The 25,598-nt window shown below is 41.5% G+C and overlaps 1 protein-coding gene across 1 annotated transcript in view; it reads left to right on the plus strand.

The window, feature by feature from the left end:
- Nucleotides 1–25,598, plus strand: part of HFM1 (helicase for meiosis 1) — a 2,890,879-nt gene that overhangs the window by 2,266,772 nt on the left and 598,509 nt on the right. The window contains exon 31 of the mRNA XM_086925623.1: nucleotides 25,014–25,132. Coding sequence (XP_086781749.1) covers nucleotides 25,014–25,132 — 119 coding nt within the window. The remainder of the gene's footprint in view (nucleotides 1–25,013; nucleotides 25,133–25,598) is intronic.

The following is a 25,598-nucleotide window of genomic DNA, read 5'->3' on the forward strand; positions in this document are numbered from 1 at the left end:
TTGCGTGTTGCACTTATGGTATTAGGAGGGGCTTCCGCGTCTGAAGGCCAGCATGTACGAGGGGAAAAGATGTTATTTTTCCCGAAGGGCAGGATCTCTGTTTTAGCAGAGTTGCACTTAAGATGGTTATTGTGCATCCATCCAAAAGCTGACCTGGAAGCACAGGTCAGCCCGGGACCAGGGTTCAATTCCCGGCTCGGCGGGGTCTTGAGTCCAAAATGTCCACGGACTCGACAATTCTCGCTCCGGTGCCTACTCGGTTCACGGGTTCACACTCTGCGACTCTGGGCAATAGCTTGCTTAATCTCTACAACGGCCCCTCGCGGCGGGATGCCTGGCTTTCACCTTGCGGATACCCTGCCGGGGTTATCTCACAGGGGACTACCAGGACGGGTTCCCTAAGCAAGCGCTTAGATACCGGGTCGGTGATTTGCGCTATATAAATACATGTACATTTACATTTACATATGAGTGTACCTTGGCGCCCCTTTCAAGCCATGCGATATCCTTGCCTTCCGAGCGGGAGCAACTTCGTCGATGGCTAGCCTCAACCAATGTGAAAATACTTCTTTTCTAAGTCCGGGTCCTTGGACAGAGGTCTGGGAGCTGAGGTTCCTGTTCAAAGCTACCTCAGATTGGCAGCATCTAATTTGTGCCAATTCCGTAGTACCTTCCACCCCATTGGCGCCAGCATAACAAGAACTATCTTTTGGGAGTGAGAGGCTGGCCAAAAAATGGTCAGACCAGCTGCACGGTGTGCAGGTGGCCTCGATTTTAGCCAAGGATGTAGTCCAGACCAGGTCCAGAATGTTGCCCTTCTCATGTGTGGGAGACTCCATGATTTGATGTAACCCTAACATGGTCATTCATAGCATCATCAAACCCGTTATTATGGGCCTAATTGAGAACCCCTTATTACTCACGAGTCTGCAGTACTACAGTTTCGCTTGCGATGAGGTCATTCTGTAGTTCTGCACATCTCACGAGATATAACAATGATCGCGAGACCACGCCATGCGGGGGCTGGTGTTGCAGATACTTAGAGCTATCCTTGCTCCTACCAACTGCAGCCTCTATGGTTTTCTATATCTCATTTCTATGAATTTGCCTGAAATCAGGGACTAATTTACCGCCCGTTGGTATGGGCCCAATTAAGAACCCCTTACAACTCGCAAGTCCACAGAACTACAGTTTTGCTCGCGATGAGGTCATTCTGTAGTTCTATACATCTCATAAGATCTAAACAATGATCGCGAGACTACGCCATGTGAATGCCGGTTTTGCCGATACTTAGAGCTATCCCTGCTCCTACCAACTAATATGTAGTAAGTCCCTATTACAAACTCGATTTCAATTCCTTGTTTAAGAAAAAGGACTGTGCTTATAATCAGTACATTTCACTCTTTATCAAACTAGAAGCGTTGCGATTGGTTGACGCTTCGGTGATCTCGTTTACAAATTTGTCCTGCCTTCCTCCTCACGTTGCCTCCCCCAGACTTAGGTCCAGTCTGAGGCAACGACGGAGAGGTAAGGAGTTCTATGGCCTGACTTCTGTAATGAAGAATGTTAGTGATTTTTTACCATTCGGAGCACTTAGACGAATACTACCTTGCCTAAATGCACTCTGTAAATTGTCTTTTATATAAAGAAAGGTATTGAGTAACTGTCCACTCAGATGGTTCGTGGGTGAGCTTGTTAGTGAGTAGCAGGAGTAAGGAGTCTGTAAGCCAAGTAAAGAGAGAGGTGATAGATTTATGGAAAAAGGAATAGGATTAGTTATCCTGCTCTTTTATCAAGGTCCTATCCCCTGTCACTATGGGTGAGTAAGGTAATTTGAACGTTAATTTGGATTTTTGAATACTGAAATATCCAATACACTGACACCATTGTTTGTTTTTTGTAGGTGAACATTACACCAATTGACATGGAGGAATAGTAACATATATCCTTTATAGTTTGATTGTTTCACGATTTAATGTATCGTTTAATTATACATAGTACGCACATGCAGTGGCAAAAAGGGAGAGGGGAAGATGGCGGCCGGCTGAGACACTCGGTCGGGAGCTCCGACTCACCAGCCACAATGGAGTAAAAAGATACACTTTTCTACAGCTTTTCTACGGTTTTCTGCTTCTTATCTACTCGGCACTCGGTTCCATCAAGGCACGGGGGCACGGGGGGGGGTATAGAACGAAATGGTACGGAAAAGCTAAATCACAAAAACAAAGAACGCTGATAAAAGCTCCCTCCAGCTACAAGAGTTTTTAAGCGGGCGAGTTAAAACCCTAAATTAGCCTCAAACTAGCGGCACACATGGTAAGCGGAAGCCAGTGGAACCAGAACCAGAACGTACCGCTCAAACCCCAATCTTCACAGCAGCCACCACCGTACGTCGGAGCCTGGACTGTAGCGCGGAGAGCTACGCGGAGCTGCCGGAGGGCGTTCCAGAGGATTGTCTTCCTTTTCCGGGGCACGAGCAGCAGAATCAGCGGGACAGAGCTGAAGCAGGGGAGCGGTCAGATCGACTCAGCGCAGCTACCCCTGAACTCAGGTTTGGTAATTGACACTGAGAGTCTGCCGACCACACGAACTCTTGACCAGACACTAGGACAAATACAGAGAGAAAGTAGGGAGGTCGGTCGACAAAAAGTAGACAGTCTATCTAGCCCTGAAAATTTAAACTTTTAAACTCTCCTCCGTTGATGAATAAAGAGAGGGAGTCTCCTCTGCTCTACGAAGAGAAAACTGGAGAGAAAATAGAATTGCCCTCAAAACTACGGACAAACAGAGAGCAGAGGCAGCCTAAAGAACTGGGAAAGCTGGGAATTCTTACCGAAACAAAAATACAAGCACATGGAGAAGTGAGTGGTTTGGAAAAAATAACGCCAGACTTAATTACAAGCTGTGTTCAATACACTATTATTGAACAAAAGGGCACTGGGGAATGCAAAGGGGGGAGTGACAATCAAACGCAAACAGGGGCACCTTTATACAATACAAGATCTAGGAAAGTAGAAAGGGGAGCAGAAACAGAAACTTTAACTGAGGCAGAAAAGGACAAAGAGCTGGGAGTTGGGAGAAAATCCTCCTATTGCCTGAGAAACCGTCAGCTAGCTCAACAGCTTGTTCCACTGAAAAAGAGTGTGACCCCAAGAAGCACTAAAAGAAAGCAGAGAGTGTCCCCCAACTTAGTAGAACTGTCAGAAAACATAAAATTAAGATCTAAGAAACCAAAGCCACAAGGATCGCTCACTTCAAAACAAAAAATTAAAGTTACCCCCTCCCTAAGGTCCTATTTTAAGGTTCAGCAATCGGTACAAGTAAGAGGAGGTCATTTCTCTATCAAGAACGAGACCATTGTACCATCTTCAAGCATCGGTGATTGCTCAGCTAAAATCCTCACGTCTGAGGGGAAATTAGAAGACTTAAAAACTAGGGGGACGTCAGAGACAATTATGGGCGAAATGTCAACGGAACTTACTATTCCGCCTAATGTAGCCCCTAACACTATACCACTAATGGAGGTAAACGGAGACTTTTCTACATCACAGCAAATAGAATCTCCAGAGGGAACTACAGAACAAGCAACTAACGACCCCTTAATAGCAAATCAAACTGAAAAAGTCATGGAGATGTTTGTGGAAAAAATAATGGGTGAAATGAGAGAAAAATTTGTAGTCTCTGAGGGGAATCAGAACAAGATACGTGAGGTCTGTGAAGGCTTGGACCAAAAACTAAACGATTTGGGGGAGAGAGTTACCGCAGTAGAAGCGGCAGTTGAAACTCTTAGTAAAAAAGTGAGCATAAATCAAAAAGAGATCAGGTACCTAAAAGACAGTGAATGATCGGTTAAAGAGAAACTGGAATCATTGGAAAACCAAGGAAGGAAGAACAATCTTAGAGTACTAAATGTACCGGAAAATCTGGAGGGCTCAGATATAAAATCATTTATTGTTTCCCTCTTCGAAGAATTCTTCCAGTGGACGAAAGGCTGCAACCTGATGGAGGACATTCAAAGGGTCCACAGGGATCCTTTCAGGAAAAGTAAAGAAAGGAAAACCCCAAGAAAAATGTTAGTTAACTTTAAGACTTACACCCTTAAAGAAAAAATATTAAGCGAGTGTCTAAAATGTGGAACACAAAACAAGGATAACTGGTCCTTCAAAATTCACTCGGACATATGTAAAGCCACACAAGACAGATAGTGGAAACTGGGGCAACATATGCAAGAGCTAAAAACTCCTGGGGCTAATGTCCAGATGAAATTCCCGGGAACGCTAAGAATCATGTAGCGCAATAAAATGCATAATATAAAGGAACCCCATGAGGTAGAGGATCTTATAAATCTGATAAAGGACCAGATCCAAAGGGAGAAGACTAACTAGAGAAGGAACCTTTTCTCAAATCTTAAAGGATTAGTTTAATTAAAGAAGGAAAGTGATCTTTTAAATAAAATAGTCAAGTAAGTAAACTGGTGAAACCGGAGCTCGAAGCGGGTGGAAATACCACCCAAAAGAAGAAGGGAGGCTTCCTCAGGGTGGGAAAAGCAACCCTCACAAATAGTTTAAAATGTAAGTCATGTTAAAACACGGGTGGGGAGCAAATTAGGGAAAAAAATCAGAAAAAATGCCCTCATAAAACAAAAAATAGGAGTTAAAAGGGTGTCCATTAGACTACATAAAAAATGCTGTAGAATAACCCAGAACCTGGCAGTTTTTAAGAAGAAATGGCGAGAGAAAAAATAATAAACGTCCTCTCATGGAACGTTAACGGACTTAGAACACCTAATAGAAGAAGAAAAATCTTGGAATATTTAAAGGAAATGGAGAGTGAGATTATCATACTTCAAGAAACTCACCTTGTAAGTACCGAGTTGAGATCAAATTATAAAAAAATTAAAATGGGTGGATACCTGTATATATACTACGCAAGACTGTAACGTGAAGGGGGTAGCAATTATCTTAAAAAATCTTTAAAAGCGAAAGTTGAAAGTAAGGCAGTAGATAGTACGGGAAGACGGGCTGTAGCGAAAAATAAGGTTAGATGACAATATACTCACTATAGTAGGATACTATGGCCCATACTTAGATGACTCAAACCCCCTCCAAAATCTATACTCGGAACTCCTATTAACCTCTGCCCCATAATAATAGGAGGAGATTATAATATTATACTCGATCCGAAAGTAGATAGATCACCTCCTAATAACCAACTGAATCTATCTAAAATGAGGGAATGGCTAAGAATCTACAAAAAAGACCTAGATCTAGAAGATATGTGGCTACAAAAAGGAGAGAAAACGTATCCTTTTACTTTCCACAACAAGAAATTAGGCCATAAATCAAGAATAGATTTCTTTCTTCTAAATAGGTCTCTTCAAAATAATGTCAATTGCATTGAACACCTCCCCGCACATCTATCTGACCACTCGGCGGTAAAATTAACTCTCCTTTTGCCCAAAGACATAACTCCTCCTAGATGGACAGTAGACCGATCCCTATTCAACAACTCACAAAATGTTAACCAGCTAGAAATTACCTCAGCACACTACTTTGGAGATAACGCAATTGGCACCTCGAAGCAAACTAATTGGGATGCTTATAAAGCCGTGGTAAGGGGAAAGCTACTTAGTCTAGGCGCACACAAAACAAAAATAAAGAAACTAGAAATTAAAAAAATGGAATTAGACATTAAATCTGTGAAGATACAACTAGAGAATGTAACCTACTCAGAGCCAAAGGAAGATTTAGAGAAAAAACACAGAAATCTTAAAGAAACCCTGGCGAACTATTTGGAAAACATAGTGAGAGAAAAATGGGAAAATAGCAAATTAGCCAGCTATAAATATGGGGAAGGATGCGGAAAACTGCTAGCATGGAGAATTAAAACTGAGCAGTCTAGGAATAATATACCATGCATCCAGATCCCAGACCAACCATCACAAACCTCTGAAGATAGCATAATAAGACAGGAGTTCTCAAAGTTCTTCTCGGGTATATACAAATAAGACATAAATCCAACTAAAGAACAAATCAAGAATTATCTTGAGGCTATCTCCCTTCCAAAACTAACAGAAGAGGAAATGATAGAATTAAATCACGAGATTAAGCCTGAGGAAGTTAGAGCAGCTATAAGCACCCTAAAAAGAGGAAAAGCTGCTGGCCCGATGCTCTCCCAAATGAGTTCTATATAGTGTTAAAAGAATCCATAGTTGACAAATTAACAGATCTAATGAATAATGTATATCTGGACCATGAGAAAATCCCTGATACCTGGAATGATGCGACAATTAGCATTATCCTAAAACCTGGAAAAAATCCAAAATTGTGTGAGTCATACAGACCAATATCGTTACTTAACTGTGACTACAAAATTTTCATGCAAGTCATAGCAAAAAGATTATCTAAGGTAATCCCAAGGCTGATTAATTTAGACCAAAAGGGTTTTATAAAAGGGCGGCAAATTCATGAGACCATCCATGAGCTATTTGCAGCAATAGATATAGCCACCTGCGAAAAACTTCCCCTTACTCTAATCACCTACGATGCTGCCAAAGCGTTCGATGGAGTTAACTGGGCCTTTCTAAACAAAATCATTGAAAAATATAACCTGGGGGAAAGTGTTGCCCATATGGTAAAGGAAGTATACAAGAATCCAAGGGCTAAAATAATAGTTAATGGGAGTCAGACTAGTAACATCAAGATACAACGCGGTACAAGGCAAGGTTGTCCGTTGTCGCCGCTACTTTTTAATCTTTACATCGAACCACTGGCCTCCCTGATTAGAAACCATCCACTAATTCTTCCTTTTAAACATCAAAATTGGTCAAAGAAAGTAGCACTATATGCGGACGACCTAATGGTATTCACTACTAACTATGAAAATGCCTACCAGGCATTGGAAGACACGATGAACAATTTTGGTAAAGTCTCAGGTTACCTGACAAATAAAGGAAAAACCGAGGCAATGAGCTGGAGCATCAATCCAAACACACCATATAGTAGGGATAAAATAAAATATCTAGGAATCACTTTGGTAAAAGAAATCGAGAAAGTCCCGCAATTAAACCTGCCGATAATCGCCAAAGAAATGAGAAGACTTCTTAAAACATGGACGGGACTGCCACTAACTTTTTTGGGAAGATCCAACATAATAAAAATGATCATTGTTCCAAAGTTCACTTACCTTTTTAACACAATACCATTGTATTTTAAAAAAGAACCCTTAAAGAAGATCCAGGGCGAAATAGCAAGCTTTATCTGGGCATCAAAAGGAACGAGAATAGCCTGGAGTAAGCTTAGGAGGAGGAAAGACCAAGGCGGAATAGCTAGCCCTGATTTATTTGAGTACTATAGGTCATTTCAATTTAAGAACTTTAGACCACTACTGAGGAAGTACCAATATTACCCAAGTTTCCTGCAAAATATGACTGAAAGAACAGACCATTTCCTATTCAAGTTTGGCCATCCAAAAATGTAAAAAAAAAAAAACTAAAGATTTTACACAAAGCTGCTAGACTTTGGTTCCAAATCAGAAGCACAGTAAATATATCATATTATAGTACAAAAGCGCCAATATGGGATTCCCCAGGGACACCGGAATGTATAAAAGACTCGTTAGCGGTACCACTCAAAACAGCAGGAATAGAAAAATGGGGCCAATTGTTAAAAGAAAAAGAGATAATCTCGTGGGATTTGCTATATGAACTTACAGATGGCAAGATGTCAAAGTTTAAATATTACCAACTAAGTAGCTGGGCTAAATCTTTACAAGAGAAAAACGGTAATGAGAACTTTGAAAGTGAAATGATAAAAATAACACCAATAAGAAAAGAAATATCAAAATGGTACTGGGCACTCATTGAATCCGGAGAGGAAGAATTTCTGGTCCCGGAAAAAACTTGGAGGAAAGATATACCTGATCAGGAATTGGACCTACAACTCGTATAGGCAAAACACTATGGAAAAATGTTGGTCCTGTATAAAATCAGCTTCACTAAAGAGGAACCACCTGTACACAATCCACCGAGCGTATTGGACCCCAAAAAAGATTGTCCAAATTTAAAGGAACCAACGTTAAGTCCTGCCCTAAGTGTGGAGAAGCTAAAGCGGATGACATTCATATGTTCCAAAAATGTCCTGCAATAACCAACTATTGGCTTGAGATTGGTAAGACGCTGAATATGGTATTGGGAACCTAAATAACTGTAAGTACTTCTCTTATTATTTTTGGGATATACAATAATATAGATGCTGGTATTAATAAACTAAGTAAAAAACAGGAAAGCTTACTTTTCGTCCTGATACTGCTAGCGCGGAGAGAAATTTGTATCAACTGGGTTAAACCAGTTCCACCAAGTCATGCAAACTGGCTAAACTATATAATACAAATCAATAATCTTGATAGAAAAGGGAAATACTCGAAGAGAATAAACTTCTGGGAAATTTGGGAACAGCACTTTTAAATAAATCATTAACTCCTATTGGGATATGGACAAATAAAATCCAATGATTAAGGTGATGACAATAATCCCAGGCCGGAATCATTACTGCTGAGTAGCCAAACTGGCAAGCTCCCCCACTAAACCATGGTATTATTGAAAACGATAAAGGGCAAGTGGAGATAAACTGATGGATCATAACATTGAAAGGGATACTCCCCAAAAAACACCTGAAAACGATGGGGCAGTGAAGGCAAGGGAAAAACGAAAGATCATCAGACTCCCGAAACCTCCTTATCTATATAATCGCAAAATGAGGATTTAAAATATTTTAAAAAATTTAAATTGTTTAGAACAGAGGCCCTGAAGAAAGCCTTGGGAGAAACATGTCGGCCCTTATGCAGCTATTTGGTGAAACTGCTTTTTTGCGCTGTTCTTGGTTTTAATCAGAAAGAGACCAGTAGCTATTAAAGTTTTTTCGCTATATTTCCTCTATTCTATTTTTAATCTCACATTCACATTTTTTGCACTGCACTCGTTCCCATTTAATGGTCATACACATGGTCTACGAGTAATTGCGGGTCGAAACCCTGTCTCTCATGGAGGACATGGACACTGTCTCAATGATCTAGAGACAAACCATCCCTATCTTTGGATGACCATATGATAATATTGATCATTAACAAGACTTTGATGGGAATCCATCTCTGGACATTGGGTCTCACCTACTGTTACTGGTGGTTATGTGTGTTGGATTACGAGCATCTCTCTTAAGACTGGAAGGTATCTTACCTTGCACCAAAGTATTTGGCATAAGTCTTATTATTTCAGAGTATATATTTTACTCAGTAGTAGACCCCCAGGTTTATTTTGTTTTTCATGTCAGATATTAGGAGATTGTAACCTGGGCAGGTCTTAAAAAACTTCCCTGAGACCCTCCTACCCTGTGTGTTGTATGTCAACACTGCAAGGCGTCAATTACACGAGGATTCAACTTGTGGTTACCCCACGTCCCACCTGCCCACGTATGAAGGTTTCTGGGAGTTGTAGTTTGCGTCCAAGCTACAGCATGGTGGATGATCACATGTCTGGGGGAGGCACCAATTCCTTATCAGTGGAGTGGTGCAGTAACATTTAAAGCTGGACATTACTCATCTTGGCAGCGGCATCTGAAGAAGGCGTTACAAAGCTGAATTGCATTATGCCACGTCTGCTGTTCAATAAAGGAAGCCTCGACCGAATTCCCTGCCTGTGGCCTCTCCCTTCTGCGTTGCTGGAGGTTTCTTTGCATTTGTTCGTGTCAGCCAGAGACACGTCAAGGGGCCCCGCTCCATTAAGTTGGCTGCCTGCATCACTGGTTCCTGCGAAAGCAGCTTTTCTTTGGTCAAGGGATTGACAAGCGGCAGCCCACCTCGTGAGGGCGGGACAAGCCAGGGACGCTGCCAGCCGGTAGTCTGTGACTTCACAAAGGTCGCTGATTCACTGCAATCAGCCCACGACCTGGCGGACTTGTGCTCATTAGGTTGGAGCGTAGTGTGGGGACTCGAGAGGTTTCCGAAGAATGAATTCAAACTGAACACAGTGTGTCCAACACTGCAAGGCGTCAATTACACCAGGATTCAACTTGCGGTTACCCCACGTTCCACCGGCCCAGGTATGAAGGTTTCTGGGAGTTGTAGTTTGCGACCAAGCTACAGCATGGTGGATGATCACATGTCTGGGGGAGGCGCCAATTCCTTATCAGGGGAGTGGTGCAGTAACATTTAAAGCTGGACATTACTCACCTTCAGTTTGGCAGCAGCATCTGAAGAAGGCGTTACAAAGCCGAAATGCATTATGCCACATCTGCTGTTCAATAAAGGAAGTCTCGACCGAATTCCCTTCCTGTGGCCTCTTTCTTCTGTGTTGCTGGAGGTTTCTTTGAATATATATATATATATATATATATATATATATATATATATATATATATATATATATATATATATATATATATATATATATATATATATATATATATAGATATATTTTACACTTCTTCGCTGTGACACGACAGAACAAAAAGAAAGATTGGCTCAAAACCACTGTAAAAATTGTAAAAATTATTTTCTTTGTTAAATGAATGGTACAAACTCTGCCTAGAGACTGTTTTTACAAACTTTAACAAACATAAAAGGCTAAAAACTACAATTACCACAATGCCCAGCTATGAGAAACAGGATGTGATGTAACATCATACAATGTTGTTTGCCTTAAATGCATTAAAAAAAATATGGGAAAGTGATCGTGAGCAAGGTGCCGGGAGCACTGAAACGCGTAGATCGTGTTGTTTTCATGCTGAAAAGATTGCAATAAATCTAATTGTGGAATTCAGAGGGAGTGCGCCCATTTATCTGTCGTGTCACAGCGAAGAAGAGTAAAATAGATAACGGGGAGGTTCTGCTGTAGGGTTACGCACCCACAACGAGCGCTCAATGGCCGGGTATCCTGGAACCAGCGTGTGAAGATTCAATTTCACCCGACCGGAGCGAACGCTGACGAGGAGAAGGAGGCGGCAACAGCTCGGGACACACACACCGCTCTGCAAGGAGGTAAGAGTGTGATTGTGTTGGGAAGCAGCTAATCCGCCCAGATCAAGCGCGCATGAGAAGTGCGAGAAACAGTCAGTTTGTGTCAGAAACGCAACACATTGGGGTTTAAAAAGATCGTCACTAAAAATTCATCACGGAATGAAACGCGCGAAAGCCACCTATTTGTAATGTGTGCAAGTACGATCTCTGAATTACCACGTGCCACGATAAAAGTTCAATAAATAAAGATCAGCGATTGAAAACACAATGAAACAAAGGGCAGCAAAACGGGATGAATTGCTAACAACGATGTTTGTGAAAGGCAATGCGGAAAAGGACAAGGGAGAAAAACACACGAAATCGGACACTCCCAAATCGGATGTGAAAAGTAAATTGAGAATGTGGGAAAAACTGAGCCGCAAATAGATAAATAAATCTTGGGAACTGATAACACTTAAAAAATATCTGGAAGTACAAAGGATCCCGAGAGGCCTGAGAATAATGTTGATGCCTAGTCATCAAGACACATCAAATGAATTATTGGAAGAATGGGGAGAATTCATCCTAAAATCTTCACTTGGATTAGTAGCAATTCTAGTGAAACACATCGAAATTAGCCTAAATAAGATACAGGAAGAACTTAAGGAAATGGAGAAAGAAGTTACATCACTAAAACTCAACAATGAAATGACTCAATTTAAGGAAGAACTGGAAAGCCAGATTGAAAAACATGAAGACACAGTGAGAGAGCGCAAGCACAATAAATTCATACGTGATATTGTGGACTATGAGGAGGGTTGCATATTTACCTTCTCTAGGAAATATGATTTTTTCAAACAACTATCCCCAAAAAACAGAGGCTCAAATATGTCCAGCAGTGCCTCCTCTGCATGCTCATTAATATCAATGGAAGGAAATGAGGGTGAACCAAGCACATCAGCAAACACTGAAAGAATGCCTTTTTTAGGGGATATGTGCCTCGTGTTACAACAACGACAGTGGGAACAGAACCGGGGCGCGCAAAATCAAACGAGAGGAAGGGGAAGAGGACGACAATGGACTACAAGCAAAAAAAGACAAGAAGGGGCAAAGAAACAAATCAATCAACCGAGAAAGTGGGCACAGAAACACGGAGCATGCGCCAGAAGAGGGGGAAATAAAGGATGAACTACAAATTATCAACCTCTCTAAAGACTGACTCACTGAGACAGAAACCATGCTTTTAAAACGAGGCATAAACTTCTGCCCCAAGAAAAAGATGAACATAGCTCAAGTTGGAATAGATCTTTACCTGTACATAAGAAAGATCAAATTGGCAAAGTTTTTTGAAGAAAATAAAAAAAAAGACTCAAAGACCACAAATGGAAGAAGAAGGTACTCCAAACTTATTGGTAAAAGAAGCGGAGGCATATACCACCCTATTAAACCTAGATGTAACTGATGAAAATGAAACAACCCTAAGCCAAGCAATTGCACAAATAGGAGCAGGCATCAGCAAAATGAAACCAAAATCCAAATTTTATCCCCAGTTACCTGCAGGAAACAAGGTGGATATATTTCAAGAAGCTGTGATCCAGGACCTATACAAAATCAAGGGATCTAATTACAAAGATAACTTAACCTCGAAAGAACGAGAGGCATTAGGAAACCTAACCAAAGATGACCAGATAGAAATAAAAATAGCGGACAAGGGATGGAACATAGTGATTTGGGAAAAGAGTTCATATATCACTGAAGCTCATCGGCAATTGAAAGACACTAAATATTACGAAAGGCTAAAAACCAACCCTACGCCGGAAATAAAGAACAAGTTGGATGAAAAACTAAGACAATGGAAGCTTAACAACCTGATTGATGATGATGAACAAAAGTATTTAACAACCAATCACCCAATAACAGCCACGATTTATTTCCTGCCAAAGGTCCACAAGGATCGAAGGAAACCCCCAGGCAGACCAATTCTATCCGCAAAAGGCTTTTTGTTAGAACCTGTCTCAAACTATATTGATTATTTCCTCAAACCACATGTGACACAACTTAGCTCATATATTCAGGGCACCAATGACCTGTTAAGGAGACTGGAAAATACCCCATGGCAAGAAAACTATCAATTGATATCTATGGACGTCGTATCTTTGTATACGAACATACATAATGACATTGGGATGAAAGCGTGCAACTACTTTTTGCAAAACAGAGACATTAAATACAAAAACCATAACCAAATGTTACAGGACATGATTGAATTGTGTCTGTCACAAAATATCTTCCTATTCGGAGAGGAGCTATATCGACAGTGTAATGGAACCGCAATGGGTTTTTCTTTTAGCCCGAACTATGCATGCCTCACAATGGGGTACTGGGAAAAGGAAATGGCTTGGGCATCAGAGAATGATCAATTTACTTGTAAAATCATGTGCTGGATAAGGTTCATAGATGGCCTTTTGATCATCTGGGATGGAACTCCAGAAGAATTTGAAGATTATCACAAGATCATTAATGGCAGCATGACAGGATTCACTTTCACATATGAAATTAACAACAAAGAAGTAACTTTCCTGGATACATGCATTTACATCAAGGATAATCATATCCAAACGACTCTACATAGAAAAGTCACGGCCACTAATGCAACATTGGAAGCGACAAGCTTCCACCAAGCAACACTGATCTCAAGCATCCCATATGGGGAGTTTCTTCGCATTAGAAAAATATGCAGCGAAGAATCTGAATGGCAAAAACACAGCGCCATAACAAAAAGAAGATTTAAAAATCGCAAATACAATCAGGGCAACATTGAGAAATGTTGGAAAAAAGCAAATGAGAAACCCAGACCGGAATGTTTAAAACGCTCAAGTAAAGATGAGAACAAAATTGAACAGGAACGAATTAGACTCATTACCGATTACTCTGAAAATAGCAAGGAACTTGTGCAAATCATGAGAAAAAACTGGAAGATTCTACATCTGGACGATACAGTAGGGAAACTAGTGGGAAAAAATCCAATTGTAACGTACAGGAGAGAACCGAACCTCAAGGATCAATTGATCCACAGTCACTGCAAAACAAACAAAAAGAAAGATTGGCTCAAAACCACTGGTTTCGTCAAATGTTATGGGTGCAAAATGTGCCAAATCGCAATACAAACAAAGGAAGTACCAATGCCCAACAATAAAAAATGGCAGATACGTCAACTGATTACTTGCAAAACTGAGTATACAGTCTACGGAATAGAATGTCCATGCCCCCTAATGCAGAGGTCCTCAAACTTTTGGATGCCGAGACCCCCCTGTCACCATTTTCAAGCGTAAGGACCCCCTCCTGACAAAAAATTCTAAACCTCTAGGTTATGAGGAAGGTGAGGACCAAATTATGCGACAGGCTTCACTAAATTGTGTGAGTAGAAAATGTAAATAATGTTCTGTGATGCGTATTTTGGGGTAGCATTGCTTTATTATTTAGAATTTTTTAAACACAGTAATACTGAGGAAAGATTTCACCCCATCAGTACCAGTTTATAACCAAAATACAGCAATTAACATCAGAAAGGTGTCTAGTCAACCTCTGTGAAGGGCCTCCCAATCCGCAGGAATACGCGCTGCCACATTAGAAGCTCACCTGTCCATGGCCAGGAGCAGCAAGGGTGCATTCGAACCGTGGTGGTCTTGTGCAGAGTTAAGCAGTTTACTCATGCCCCTTTCCTCTCACCCCCTTCCTTCCATCCCTCTCTTCTCTCCTCTCCCAACCCCGGATCCCTCTCTCACATTGCAGGCAGATGGTTATTAGCCCCATGACACCTTTTGGTAACAGTAGCGCACTACAAATGTAAATAAACGGTAGAAGCAGGGGATCCACTAGCCCCAAACTTCGGGGGGGGGGGTTACCACTCCCAGCCAGGGCTTGTCCAAGCACTGGTCACACACGGTGCAACAGTCTTTCCACCTTCTCCATGAATTCTCTCACTACCACTCACCAACAATACACCTCATCTCTCTATAGCATCTGTCTGACAAACATTTCATTTTTTTATAGCGCTACTCATAGTTTACTCACACTCAGTTCTGTGATGTGCATGGTGATCAGTGTGAGTGCATGGTGACCAGTGTGAGTGCATGGTGATCACTGTGAGTGCATTGTGATTGCTGTGAGTGCATTGTGATCAGTGTGAGTGCATTGTGATCAGTGTGAGTGCATTGTGATCGGTGTGAGTGCATTGTGATCAGTGTGAGTGCATTGTGATCGCTATGAGTGCATGGTGATCGCTATGAGTGCATGGTGATCGCTATGAGTGCATGGTGATCACTGTAAGTGCATTGTGATTGCTGTGAGTGCATTGTGATCAGTGTGAGTGCATTGTGATCAGTGTGAGTGCATTGTGATCGGTGTGAGTGCATTGTGATCAGTGTGAGTGCATTGTGATCGCTATGAGTGCATGGTGATCGCTATGAGTGCATGGTGATCGCTATGAGTGCATGGTGATCAGTGTGAGTGCATGGTGATTGCTGGGAGTGCAGGGTGAACGTGAAAGTGAAGGCGAGAATGAGAAGTGAGTAGTCTGAAAGCAGGGTGCATTCCCAGAAACTTGAAGCGTAGGGTTTCAGATATAAGTGAAACTATTGCTATAATGGCATTAATCGGGGTTCGAGGGTGGAGGAAATAAATAATGTGCTGATCCTGCAACAAACTTCCATTCTTATGATTAGGGTTACCAGCTCATTATTTTGATGGCCCAGAAATAAGCAGTCACTTACAGCTGTATTTTTTGCACTTATCTGTGAATACTTAGAACAGCAAATATAAATAGAAAGCACTTTTAATTGTGTTCTAGGGATGCCTCAATGATCCATGACTAATAATTAAAGAGAATAAAGACAGAAAAGTCACATAACTAATTAATACATACTTTTTCATTTATAACTCAATTTACTGTCAAGAGCAGGTCTCTGCAGGATCTTTAAACAACACATAGCAGGCATGTTTCTTTTGGCAACCCAACTTTATATTCCTTTTCATGAAATGCATTCTCACACTACAGCAGTAAGTGTAAAAATACAAATGTAAGGAATAGGCAGAGTGGGGGCCCAGGGGGTACTGGAGCCATAAAAAAGACTAAGCTTTGGTAATCTGTTAACAAAGGCATGTAAATATGCTAATGGTCTTTAAAGACCGGTGAAAAACGCAGGCCGGAGATAAGACTCCAGACACAGCCCAGCCGAGGCCCCAGGAGCGTGAGCAGCAGCCCGGGCTGAGACACAGGATGGGGGAGGAGGGGGGCTGAAGCCTTGGAGGCCAGGGCAGAAGTGGCACTGTGAAGGCGCGACCCCCTTTGCATCGCTCCATGGCCCCCCTGGGGGTCGCGCCCCACAGTTTGAATACCCCTGCCCTAATGTATGTGGGTAGCACGAAAGGAGAACTAAAAAAACGCGTAATGGAACATGCAAGAGCTACGACACATAAGGACAGACCAAATGCGGCGGCAAAGCATATGGAGCAAAAACACAATGGGGATTGGTTGAAACTGAAATTCTTTGGGATAGAAACAATACCAAAGAATATTCGTGGAGGAGATCGAGAAAAAGCCTTAAGGCAAAAGGAGTCACGCCACATCCTAAATTTCAGAACTCTAAACCCGCACGGCCTTAACCAATCGGAGGAGTTATATATTCATCTCTGAAATACAAATGAGACACATGAGAAGGGGAGAGGTTGTAAAGGTTAAAACCAAAAACTACAATCTGGATAAGATATATAAAAAAAAGAAAAGAACCCCAACTACTATAAAGAACAAATGACAAATCCCACCAGAGGGATTGGAAACGACACGAATAGCCTGGGTGGCCTGAGACATTGAAAAACTTAAACAAAATAAAAAGTTATTTGTCACTTTATGTTGAAAAGAGCTCCAAACGAAAATAAGGGGTTATTATTTTCTTTGTTAAATGAATGGTACAAACTCTACCTAGAGAATCTTTTTACAAACTTTAACAAACATAAAAGACTAAAAACTACAATTACCACAATGCCCAGCTATGAGAAACAGGATGTGATGTATCATCATACAATGTTGTTTGCCGTAAATGCATTCAAAAAAATATGGGAAAGTGATCGTGAGCAAGGTGCCGGGAGCACTGAAACGCGTAGATCGTGTTATTTTCATGCTGAAAAGATTGCAATAAATCTAATTGTGGAATTCAGAGGGAGTGCGCCCATTTTTCTGTTGTGTCACAGCGAAGAAGTGTAAAATAGATAACGGCGAGGTTCTGCCGTAGGGTTACGCACCCACAACGAGCGGTCAATGGCCGGGTATCCTGGAACCAGCGTGTGAAGATATATATATATATATATATATATATATATATATATATATATATATATATATATATATATATATATATATATATACCTATTTGTATATGCTGTATTTAACAAACACAATTTTTTAACTGTGATTTTGATATTTATATATGTATTAATACTTAAGTGTAGGCAGTTATAATGAAATGTAAATACATGTTTGTGGCTTCAGGAGGCATTCAAAAGAATTGGATAGTTTTTCCACTATGTCTATCGTTGGAAACTTGCACGTTAGCACCAATTAGTAAGCACTTGCACTTTAAAAACAAAAAAAGTCTGTCTAACAATGTCATGTGCTTAGGGCTCACCCCGAGCCGAAACACGTCAGGACCGAGCAGGCGAATAAAACTTTTCTTTTTTTGCACAATCCAAGTGGTCAGTTTCCGTCTAAGTGTGGATGCTGGTGAATAACGGAGTGCTGCAATATATATATATATATATCCATGCTAATATAATAAAGAGAGAGCCCAAACCTTTGAGGCGGGTAATCTCAGGAACCACAGCACCAATCACAACACCCAATACAGCGTTGGAAAGAGCAGTTGCAGCAGAAGGACATAGGCTATGCAGACGCCCACCATATACATTTAAAAGGTAAAAGAACCGTGCCAGCAAAGTAGTCCCTTGTGGGCGTGTCTGCGTTGTGCTGTGGGCGTGTGCTGGGGGCGTGACAAACGCTGGGGGCATGTGGTACGTTCCGCCCTTCATGCCATGTCTCATATGGTGTACTAATCCCACCCTGCTCCCTTTAAATACCCCTGCACCCCATAATCATAACCCACCCTTACTCCTTAAAATACCCCAACACCCTTAAACACTAACCCATCTTAACCCTATCAATATACCATGTACCCCAAATCCCAAACCTATACCTAAACCCTAAAAATACCACTGTACCTCAAAACCCAAACCGACCCCTGAACCCTAAAATACCCCTGTACCCCAAAACCCAAACCTAGCCCTGAACCCTTAAAATACCCCGGTACCCCAAACCTACCCCATAATCCTAAAAATACCCCTGTACCCCAAAACCCAAACCCAGCCCTGAACCCTAAAAATAACCCTGTACCCCAAAACCCAAACCTACCCCAGAACCCTAAAATACCCCTGTACCCCCAAACTCAAACCTAGCCCTGAACCCTAAAAATACCCCAAAACCCAAACCTAGCCCTGAACTCTTAAAATACCCCTGTACCCCAAAACCCAAACCTACCCCTGAACCCTAAAAATACCCCTATACCCCAAAACCTAGCCCTAAACCCTAAAACTACCCCTGTACCACTATATCTGAACCCTTAAAATACCCAAACACCCCAAAACATATACCTCACTACCCCAAAACATATACCCCTATACCCATACTTACCTTATCCAAACATTAAAAAAAACATGCTTTTACCATTCATGCATTTACAATGAATTTCGTTGCAAATGTATGCGTGGTAAAAGCATATAAAATGTAATGCGATGCGTTATAATGGCATTGCGGAGTCATGGTACTTTCGTAATGAAAGTATGCGGAGTGATGGTATGTGGAAAGAAAGTTGCGGAATAATTGGTGTTTACACTCCCCCAGTAAGTACATTGGTGGCACGGCGGCCCACATCTCCAGCAACATACTCATATTTTTTCACCACCCATTTAAAAAATGCACAGGTCTCTCTCATTGATGGCCAGCACCGACATACACTTTTAGACACACCTCCCGCCACAAGTTCTAGAATTGCGAACTTTAGAGCTGGGGAGCTACGTTCGAATCTCGGCATCAGCTCAACATCCTGTGATACCAGGCAAATCGCTTTGTCTCCCCGTGCCTACCACAAATGAATGTGTTCTTCTGTAATGTAAATTGTGCTCATGCCATGTTGTCGAGTGCACGCTAAATAATATTGCAAGGCAAAATAAAGTAGGGAAACTCGAGTTCACACACTACTGAACGCGAGCAGGCGAATAAAACTTTTCTTTTTTGGCACAATCCAAGTGGTCAGTTTCCGTCTAAGTGTGGATGCTGGTGAATAACGGAGTGCTGCAATATATATATATATATATATATATCCATGCTAATATAATAAAGAGAGAGCCCAAACCTTTGAGGCGGGTAATCTCAGGAACTACAGCACCAATCACAACACCCAATACAGCGTTGGAAAGAGCAGTTGCAGCAGAAGGACATAGGCTATGCAGACGCCCACCATATACATTTAAAAGGTAAAAGAACCGAGCCAGCAAAGTAGTCCCTTGTGGGCGTGTCTGCGTTGTGCTGTGGGCGTGTGCTGGGGGCGTGACAAACGCTGGGGGCGTGTGGTACGTTCCGCCCTTCATGCCATGTCTCATATGGTGTGCTAATCCCACCCTGCTCCCTTTAAATACCCCTGCACCCCATAATCATAACCCACCCTTACTCCTTAAAATACCCCAACACCCTTAAACACTAACCCATCTTAACCCTATGAATATACCATGTACCCCAAATCCCAAACCTATACCTAAACCCTAAAAATACCACTGTACCTCAAAACCCAAACCTACCCCTGAACCCTAAAATACCCCTGTACCCCAAAACCCAAACCTAGCCCTGAACCCTTAAAATACCCCTGTACCCCAAACCTACCCCATAATCCTAAAAATACCCCTGTACCCTAAAACCCAAACCCAGCCCTGAACCCAAAAAATAACACTGTACCCCAAAACCCAAACCTACCCCTGAACCCTAAAATACCCCTGTACCCCCCAAACTCAAACCTAGCCCTGAACCCTAAAAATACCCCAAAACCCAAACCTAGCCCTGAACTCTTAAAATACCCCTGTACCCCAAAACCCAAACCTACCCCTGAACCCTAAAAATACCCCTATACCCCAAAACCTAGCCCTAAACCCTAAAACTACCCCTGTACCACTATATCTGAACCCTTAAAATACCCAAACACCCCAAAACATATACCTCAGTACCCCAAAACATATACCCCTATACCCATACTTACCTTATCCAAACATTAAAAAAAACATGCTTTTACCATTCATGCATTTACAATGAATTTCGTTGCAAATGTATGCGTGGTAAAAGCATATAAAATGTAATGCGATGCGTTATAATGGCATTGCGGAGTCATGGTACTTTCGTAATGAAAGTATGCGGAGTGATGGTATGTGGAAAGAAAGTTGCGGAATAATTGGTGTTTACACTCCCCCAGTAAGTACATTGGTGGCACGGCGGCCCACATCTCCAGCAACATACTCATATTTTTTCACCACCCATTTAAAAAATGCACAGGTCTCTCTCATTGATGGCCAGCACCGACATACACTTTTAGACACACCTCCCGCCACAAGTTCTAGAATTGCGAACTTTAGAGCTGGGGAGCTACGTTCGAATCTCGGCATCAGCTCAACATCCTGTGATACCAGGCAAATCGCTTTGTCTCCCCGTGCCTACCACAAATGAATGTGTTCTTCTGTAATGTAAATTGTGCTCATGCCATGTTGTCGAGTGCACGCTAAATAATATTGCAAGGCAAAATAAAGTAGGGAAACTCGAGTTCACACACTACTGAACGCGAGCAGGCGAATAAAACTTTTCTTTTTTGGCACAATCCAAGTGGTCAGTTTCCGTCTAAGTGTGGATGCTGGTGAATAACGGAGTGCTGCAATATATATATATATATATATATATCCATGCTAATATAATAAAGAGAGAGCCCAAACCTTTGAGGCGGGTAATCTCAGGAACTACAGCACCAATCACAACACCCAATACAGCGTTGGAAAGAGCAGTTGCAGCAGAAGGACATAGGCTATGCAGACGCCCACCATATACATTTAAAAGGTAAAAGAACCGAGCCAGCAAAGTAGTCCCTTGTGGGCGTGTCTGCGTTGTGCTGTGGGCGTGTGCTGGGGGCGTGACAAACGCTGGGGGCGTGTGGTACGTTCCGCCCTTCATGCCATGTCTCATATGGTGTGCTAATCCCACCCTGCTCCCTTTAAATACCCCTGCACCCCATAATCATAACCCACCCTTACTCCTTAAAATACCCCAACACCCTTAAACACTAACCCATCTTAACCCTATGAATATACCATGTACCCCAAATCCCAAACCTATACCTAAACCCTAAAAATACCACTGTACCTCAAAACCCAAACCTACCCCTGAACCCTAAAATACCCCTGTACCCCAAAACCCAAACCTAGCCCTGAACCCTTAAAATACCCCTGTACCCCAAACCTACCCCATAATCCTAAAAATACCCCTGTACCCTAAAACCCAAACCCAGCCCTGAACCCAAAAAATAACACTGTACCCCAAAACCCAAACCTACCCCTGAACCCTAAAATACCCCTGTACCCCCCAAACTCAAACCTAGCCCTGAACCCTAAAAATACCCCAAAACCCAAACCTAGCCCTGAACTCTTAAAATACCCCTGTACCCCAAAACCCAAACCTACCCCTGAACCCTAAAAATACCCCTATACCCCAAAACCTAGCCCTAAACCCTAAAACTACCCCTGTACCACTATATCTGAACCCTTAAAATACCCAAACACCCCAAAACATATACCTCAGTACCCCAAAACATATACCCCTATACCCATACTTACCTTATCCAAACATTAAAAAAAACATGCTTTTACCATTCATGCATTTACAACGAATTTCGTTGCAAATGTATGCGTGGTAAAAGCATATAAAATGTAATGCCATGCGTTATAATGGCATTGCGGAGTCATGGTACTTTCATAATGAAAGTATGCGGAGTGATGGTATGTGGAAAGAAAGTTGCGGAATAATGGGTGTTTACACTCCCCCAGTAAGTACATTGGTGGCACGGCGGCCCACATCTCCAGCAACATACTCATATTTTTTCACCACCCATTTAAAAAATGCACAGGTCTCTCTCATTGATGGCCAGCACTGACATACACTTTTAGACACACCTCCCGCCACAAGTTCTAGAATTGCGAACTTTAGAGCTGCGGAGCTACGTTCGAATCTCGGCATCAGCTCAACATCCTGTGATACCAGGCAAATCGCTTTGTCTCCCCGTGCCTACCACAAATGAATGTGTTCTTCTGTAATGTAAATTGTGCTCATGTTGTCGCGTGCACGCTAAATAATATTGCAAGGCAAAATAAAGTAGGGAAACTCGAATTCACACACTACTGAATGCGCACTCTTAAGTGCATCAGCAGTGCACTGTGACTCAGAGCGTTTCACAGGCCTGACACAGATAAGAAATGCTATCAAAACGAAATCCGACAAAACAATATACTACTGGCCGGCAGCAATTCATACTCCGACAACGTCGGGACGGGCTGCTAGTATATATAAATATATATATATATATATATATATATATATATATATATATACCAACAAATACAGCAGTATGAATTTCAATAACTCACTGGAGCCGCGGCCACAATTCAAAAAGGGTGTTTATTTTCGCAACGGGTGCCCAACGCGTTTCGCTGTTAACCTCACAGCTTGTTCACGGCTCCAGTGAGTTATTGAAATTCGTACTGCTGGATTTGTTGGTATATGTGGGAGTGGCGTCCCTGCCGCGTTGCCCACCGTGAAAGTGGCTCGGACTTCGCTGTGTTCTACGTTTGGATATATATACATATATATATATATATATATATATATTTATATATATATATATATATATATATATATATATATATTACCTACTGGCGGTCGCCAGTAGGTATATATAGTTAGGACCTAGTTACCATAGGAAATCCCCAACATTCTATTAGGAATAACTTTGGCGCCGTTTGAGGAATCTGCATGTAATTTTCCTTAAATTTGCTCATCTACGCTCTGCTTCTTCCCTGAAAGTTTTGGGGGGATTCGTCAAGCGGGAGCCGAGAAAAAAGGGGGGTCCCAAAACATGTTTTCCCCATGTTAATTTCCGTAGGGACCTTTAGACAAGGCTACAGCCCGAACGGCTGAATGGAATTACACCAAACTTGGCAAAATGGTAGGGCCTGGTATGCAGATGTGCCTTTGCTATGTTTGGTGAAAATCCCTAAAGTAGTTCTTGAGAAAATTGAATTTGAAATTTTTCAAATGGCATTTTCCATGGGACGTTTAGACACGGCTACAGCCCGAACGGCTGAACGGAATTACACCAAACTTGGCAAAATGGTAGGGGCAGGTATGCAGTAGTGCCTTTTCTTTATTTGGTGAACATCCCTCCAGTAGTTGTTGAGAAAATTGAATTTGAGCAAATTATATATCTATATGCGCTCAACATTCTATTGGGAATAACTTTGGCTCCGATTGAGGAATCTGCGTGTAATTTTCCAGAATTTTGGCCAGCTCCGCTCCACTCCTTCCCTGAAGGTTTTGTGGGGATTCGTCAAAGGGGGGCCGAAAGGGGGGTCCCAAAACGTGTTTTCCCCATGTTAATTTCCATAGGGACCTTTAGACACGGCTACAGCCCGAATGGCTGAATGGAATTACACCAAACTTGGCAAAATGGTAGGGCCTGGTATGCACATGTGCCTTTGCTATGTTTGGTGAAAATCCCTCCAGTAGTTCTTGAGAAAATTGAATTTGAAATTTTTCAAATGGCATTTTCTATGGGACCTTTAGACACGGCTACAGCCCGAACGGCTGAACGGAATTACACCAAACTTGGCAAAATGGTAGGGACAGGTATGCAGTAGTGCCTTTTCTATGTTTGGTGAAAATCCCTCCAGTAGTTGTTGAGAAAAATGAATTTGAGCAAATTATATATCTATGTGCGCTCACCGTACGCGCACTGTACGCGTACGGTACGCGTACGGTGCGCGATAGATAGATAGATAGATAGATAGATAGATAGATAGACATACAGACCATGGCACTGAAAGTAAATGTGGCCCAATAATGCATTATTCTGAACACTCTACTAGTCAACTCACATTCCACATTTATTACTACAGTGCAATGGTCAAAATTGAGTTTATTACAACAGTACAGCAAAACTGAGATGAGACAAGCACTGGTAAATAGATCTGGTTAAAACATATATACGCACAAGATCCATAGCATAAACTATGTATGCAGATGTGCAAAGTAATATATGCTATTGATTACTAGTGTTGAGGGAGCCACGGGGCAATATGACTCACTCAAGTCTTTGTCTCACGAACCATGGTCCCTTTCCACACAATGGTAATAAATAACATATTAGGCACTGCACATCTGCATATATTTCTTTATGTACATGGCTATATTTTGTAAAGTGTTAAGAGATACCCTGTGCAGATAAAACAATACAGTGCTTGTGATTTCAATGGAGATTACCGGAAGGAGGATTAGCGTAATAGGTTAGTAACATTTCCTTTTGACCTCCTTAGATTCATCCTTCTGGTTAATTCTTTTGTTACTTGTTTTCATACTAGTTTAACAAGTTATCCCCCTTATTGATGAATTATGTTGCCCATTTGCGTTATAAAGAACCATTGACTTATATTCTTGTGTATAAGCAAGTTGGCCTATAAGGAGTTATGTTGAAGTAATCTTTTTTTAAATTTTGTTTTGTGTTTTTAGACACCTATTTATGAATGCCTGCCAAACTGTAACATATTATGCATACAATAAAACCTATTTGTAAATTATGGATGTAAGCTAACATATAATAATTATAAGGTATTTTTAGGCAAGCACGGTGCATCGCAGAAGTTTGAGAACCATGGTGATTCAAAGTTTTCTTCTTACCTATGTGATTTGAGGAATCGGAATGCAATTTCACCTGCTCCTCCTGTAAAACGTCTAAAGGTACTCTTAAAATGACACTGTACATACATTAACCCAAAGAAAAATTTGACGTTATATTTGCAGTTTACATATGAAGAAATATGTTTTCAGAAGCATGTGGAGGACAACAAATCCATTCGTCCACCAACCCCAAAACATGTGTTTGTCTTTTGTTTTTTTCAAAATGTTAAACTTGCAACACACTGGTAGTTAAATGTTTTGTTAGTGCTGTACATACTTAGGGGCTGATTACAATGGTGGTTGGACTTACATCCGACTGCCATTGTATGGGGGATGAGACTCCCCGTCAAGCTGTCGCCCGTCCCACACCCTGAATTATAATGCGACCGCCTTGAAGGTGGTTGCAAAGTGTATTTTTGTTTTGCGGCGTGTGCCAAAACAGTAATAAAGTCAAAACACAACTCAGTAAAAATGCTAAACCAAAACGCAAACATAGAGGGAATTAAAATGAATAAATTGACACCAA

The sequence above is a fragment of the Lissotriton vulgaris genome, chromosome 1_1 (genome assembly GCF_964263255.1).
Source record: "Lissotriton vulgaris chromosome 1_1, aLisVul1.2, whole genome shotgun sequence".
Taxonomy (NCBI): domain Eukaryota; kingdom Metazoa; phylum Chordata; class Amphibia; order Caudata; family Salamandridae; genus Lissotriton; species Lissotriton vulgaris.